We start from the raw sequence: 3,937 nt of genomic DNA, 5'->3' as shown, positions 1-3,937 counted from the left end.
TTTTTGAGATAGTCTCTCCCTCTGTCGCCTAGGCTGGAGTGCAGTGGCGCCATCTCGGCTCACTGCAACCTCTGCCTCTTGGGCTCAAGTGATTCTCCTGCCTCAGCCTCAGGAGTAGCTAGGATTACAGGCTCACACCACAGTGCCTGGCTAATTTTTGCATTTTGTTTTTTTTAAGTAGAGACGGGATTTCACCATGTTGGTGAGGCTGGTCTTAAACTCCTGACCTTGTGATCCGCCCACCTCAGCCTCCCAAAGTACTGAGATTATAAGCATGAGCCACTGCACTTGGCCAAATTTAGTTAATACTTTATTGTATTTTGCATCTTTGCTTTACATTATTGTTTGTAATAAGAATTTAAAATTAATATTGGGCAACTGGGTGTGGTGGCTTAATGAGTGAGTGAGCTGAGATCGTATCACTACACTCCAGCCTGCGAAACAGAAAAAAAAAAAAGAAAAGATTAATATTGGGGTCAGGTGTGATGGCTCATGCCTATAATCCCAGCACTTTGAGAGGCCAAGACAGGTGGATCACTTGAGCCCAGGAGTTCAAGACCAGCCTGGGCAACATGGTGAAACCCTGTCTGTACAAAAAGTAAAAAAAATTAGTCAAGTGTGATGGTGCACAGGCATAGTCCCAGCTACCTGGGAGGCCGAGGTGGGAGGATCACCTGAGTCTGGGAGATTGAGGCTGCAGTGAGCCATGATTGCACCACTGTGCTCCAGCCTGGGTGACAGAGGAAGGCTCTCTCTCAAAAAATCATAAAGAAATGAAAATATCTTTCTTTGTAACTTTTCTGTGATAGGCTAAAAACAGAGGTAGCTTGCTTGTAGCCATCAGTCCTTCTTTTCTCGATTTCTAGAGCAATTTATTTCTTATTTCTGGTTGCTTCATGGATTTAGATAATTTCTACAGTAACTTACTCTGGAATTTAGAATTTCATATCATTTGGATCTTCATACCACATTTTGCAACAGAACTATGAGCATTGCCTTCAAGCCTGAGAGTTTTATTATGTTAATAATAGATGTATGTCTTCAAAAGCAGTGGAGTTGAAAATAATACTTCTAACCTCATCTATCTTCTTTTTTTGTTTTGAACGCAGTTAACAAGCACAAGCCCTGGTTGGAGCCTACCTACCACGGCATAGTCACAGAGAATGACAACACGGTGCTCCTGGACCCCCCGCTCATCGCCCTGGACAAAGATGCACCTCTGCGTTTTGCAGGTACGAACGGGGTTTTCATTCACTCTTGACAAATCTGGCCTGGACAGGGAGCATCCTGCACACCCCATTTGGATTATGCAGAGGCTTTCTGGAAATGTCTGGATAGCTGTGGGTTATTTGTAGCTCCTTTGTACCGTGTTTTTTTCTTTTTCGTAGTTGGGGTAGCTGACAAAAAGACCTGTTCTTAGAATTGGAAAGCAAACTGTTGAATTTAATCACATCATTTTTTTCTTTGTGTTCATGTAGCCAGGTAACACCTAGACCAGTGCATGCTTGGTGCTAGTGTGCACGTGGAGTACCTGAGGAATGTAGATACAGCGGGTCCAGGAGGACCTGAGATTCTGCCTTCCTCACTGCTCCTAGGTGCTGCTGGTGCTGTGGGTCCTGCTGGTCCTGCTGGTCCTCGAGTGGCATGGATCCAGAGAATCAGAGTGCCAGGGGTTCCTTGCATTACCTAGATTTCAATGACTTGAGAAGACTTATTTGAAGAAGTTGAGCGGTCTTTATAGAGGAATGCTTTCGGCATAGATTTTACCTTCTGTGAATTTTTAACTTGAGTTACTTCATAAGATTGTGGGCTTCGTCTTCATAGAGACAAGCTTGTAGCATTGCTGTGAAGATCTTCATACCATAATAACCATCTACATTGCTAACATTTAAGACCACTGTCCAAATCAGAGCTGTTCTGGCTTCACGTTGGGTCCTTAATTGGTAGAGAATGGGCTATGTCACCTTTTTTCTGCCTGGGGGTTAGAATTGACATTGTAAAGTTAATTGTTAGAGAGTTGTTTTCACATATTTTTCTAGATCAGATCTGCTCTTGTATGGCTGGGCATGGTGACTGACACCTGTAATCTCAGCACTGTGGGAGGCTGAGGCAGGAGGATCACTTGAGTCCAGGAGTTGGAGGCTGCAGTGAGTTGTGATTGCACCTCTGCACTTCAGCCTGGGCAACAGAGCAAGACCACATCACAAAAAACAAAACAAACAAAAACTTCTCATATTAAAGAGTGTTCTGGGCCGGATGTGGTGACTCACACTTGTAATCCCAGCACTTTGGGAGGCCTAGGCGGGCAGATCACGAGGTCAAGAGATCAACATGATACTGGCCAATATGATGAAACCCTGTCGGTACTAAAAATACAAAAATTAGCTTGGCGTGGTGGCGTGCACCTGTAGTCCCAGCTACTCGGGAGACTGAGGCAGGAGAATTGCTTGAACCTGGGAGGCGGGGGTTGCAGTGAACCAATATTGAGCCATTGCACTCCAGCCTGGGTGACAGAGCAAGACTCCATCTCAAATTAAAAAAAAACGGGAGACAGATTTGATCTGGTCTTTCTTCCAGATGCAAACCTTCCCACACCTACTCTGAGCCTTACACATGAGCATGAGCCCCCGCCCAGCCCAATGTGACCTACTGGGGAAAGGACAGGTAACAGCAGAGGTCGCATCACATCCTGGAATGTCCTGTGAAGATCCTTCTGGATTGACTCACAGTTACAGAACCTGAGTGGTTCATTGAATAAGTAGGCCCCGTCTACTTGGAAACAAAGCTTTCAAGCCATTTCTTTCTGTGTTTTCAGATCGGCTTAATTGAGGAATCTGCTGGTTCATTCATACCCTGAGGTTACCATAATGGAAGCTGTTAACCGTCTTAGGGTGAACATACAAGGAAAATGGGAAGGTTTGAGCTGTGGGTCAGCGCCCCCCAGTGTGTGTGTGAAGATACTGTGGGCTCAGGGAGGGATTCACGGCCACCAGGAGGATATCTGAGGTCAACACTCCTCGGAGCCAAGCCCCAGGCAAAGCAAAGTGGACAGGGGCTAAATGATCATCTTCTCAGGGAAGTGAAGTCAGCAGTGGCCAGAAAAGCAAAAGTAGCAGTTCTCGTCGAGTCCTAGTCCAGAAGGGACAAGATAGCCCTTCTCCAGTGATCAAGGCCCTCACGGTGAGGAGGGTGGGAGTGTCCCTGGTTTGCAAACGAGGAAGTTGAGATGAAGAGATCAGTTTGTCAGAAGCATTTGAACCAGAGCGACTCCATCTTGAGTAGGGGGCTGGGTGAAATAAGGCTGAGATCGATGGGGTGCATTCCTAGGAGGTTAAGGCATTCGAAGTCACAGGATGAGATGGGAGATCAGCACAGACACAGGTCACAAACCCTGCTTATAAAACAGTTTGCCATAAAGAAGCCGAGGAAAGTAACTTCCGGTCATCCTCACTGCTCATTATATGTTAATTACATGCATTAGCACTATATACCCTCCCACAGCACCTTACAGTTTACAAATGCCATGGCACCCTCAGGAAGTTACTCTCTGTGGTCAAAAGCAGGAGGAAACCTGTTTCGGGAATTTCCCACACCTTTCTGGAAAACTCTGTGAATAATCCACCCTTTGTTTAGCACATAATCAAGAATTAACCATAAAAATAGCTGACCAGCAGCCCTCAGGGCTGCTCTGCCTATGGAGTAGCCATTCTTTCTTTACTCACTTAGTAAACTTGCTTTCACTTTACTCTGTGGACTTGCCTTGGATTCTTATCGTGTGAAGTCCAAGAACTTCTTGGGGGCTGGATCAGGACCCATTTCTGGTAATAAGTTAATGTGCTCAAGGTCACACAGCTCATAATAGAGGGAGGCTAGAATTGGATCCCAAGGCTGACTCCAAAGTGGATGATTTTTTTTTTTTTTTTTTTTTTTTTTTTTT

General features: G+C 45.3%; 1 protein-coding gene across 3 annotated transcripts in view; it reads left to right on the top strand.

Moving 5' to 3' along the window:
* The window catches only part of CLSTN1 (calsyntenin 1), a 107,032-nt gene that overhangs the window by 51,441 nt on the left and 51,654 nt on the right, over window positions 1-3,937 (top strand). For all 3 annotated transcript variants that reach the window (XM_017503663.2, XM_017503671.2, XM_017503655.2), the window contains exon 2: window positions 1,110-1,232. In XM_017503663.2, coding sequence (XP_017359152.1) covers window positions 1,110-1,232 — 123 coding nt within the window. The remainder of the gene's footprint in view (window positions 1-1,109; window positions 1,233-3,937) is intronic.

This window comes from Cebus imitator, unplaced genomic scaffold (assembly GCF_001604975.1).
Source record: "Cebus imitator isolate Cc_AM_T3 unplaced genomic scaffold, Cebus_imitator-1.0 Scaffold15, whole genome shotgun sequence".
Classification (NCBI taxonomy): Eukaryota; Metazoa; Chordata; class Mammalia; order Primates; family Cebidae; genus Cebus; species Cebus imitator.
The sequence above is the reverse complement of the archived record's forward strand: the minus strand, read 5'-3'. Positions and strand labels throughout refer to the sequence as shown.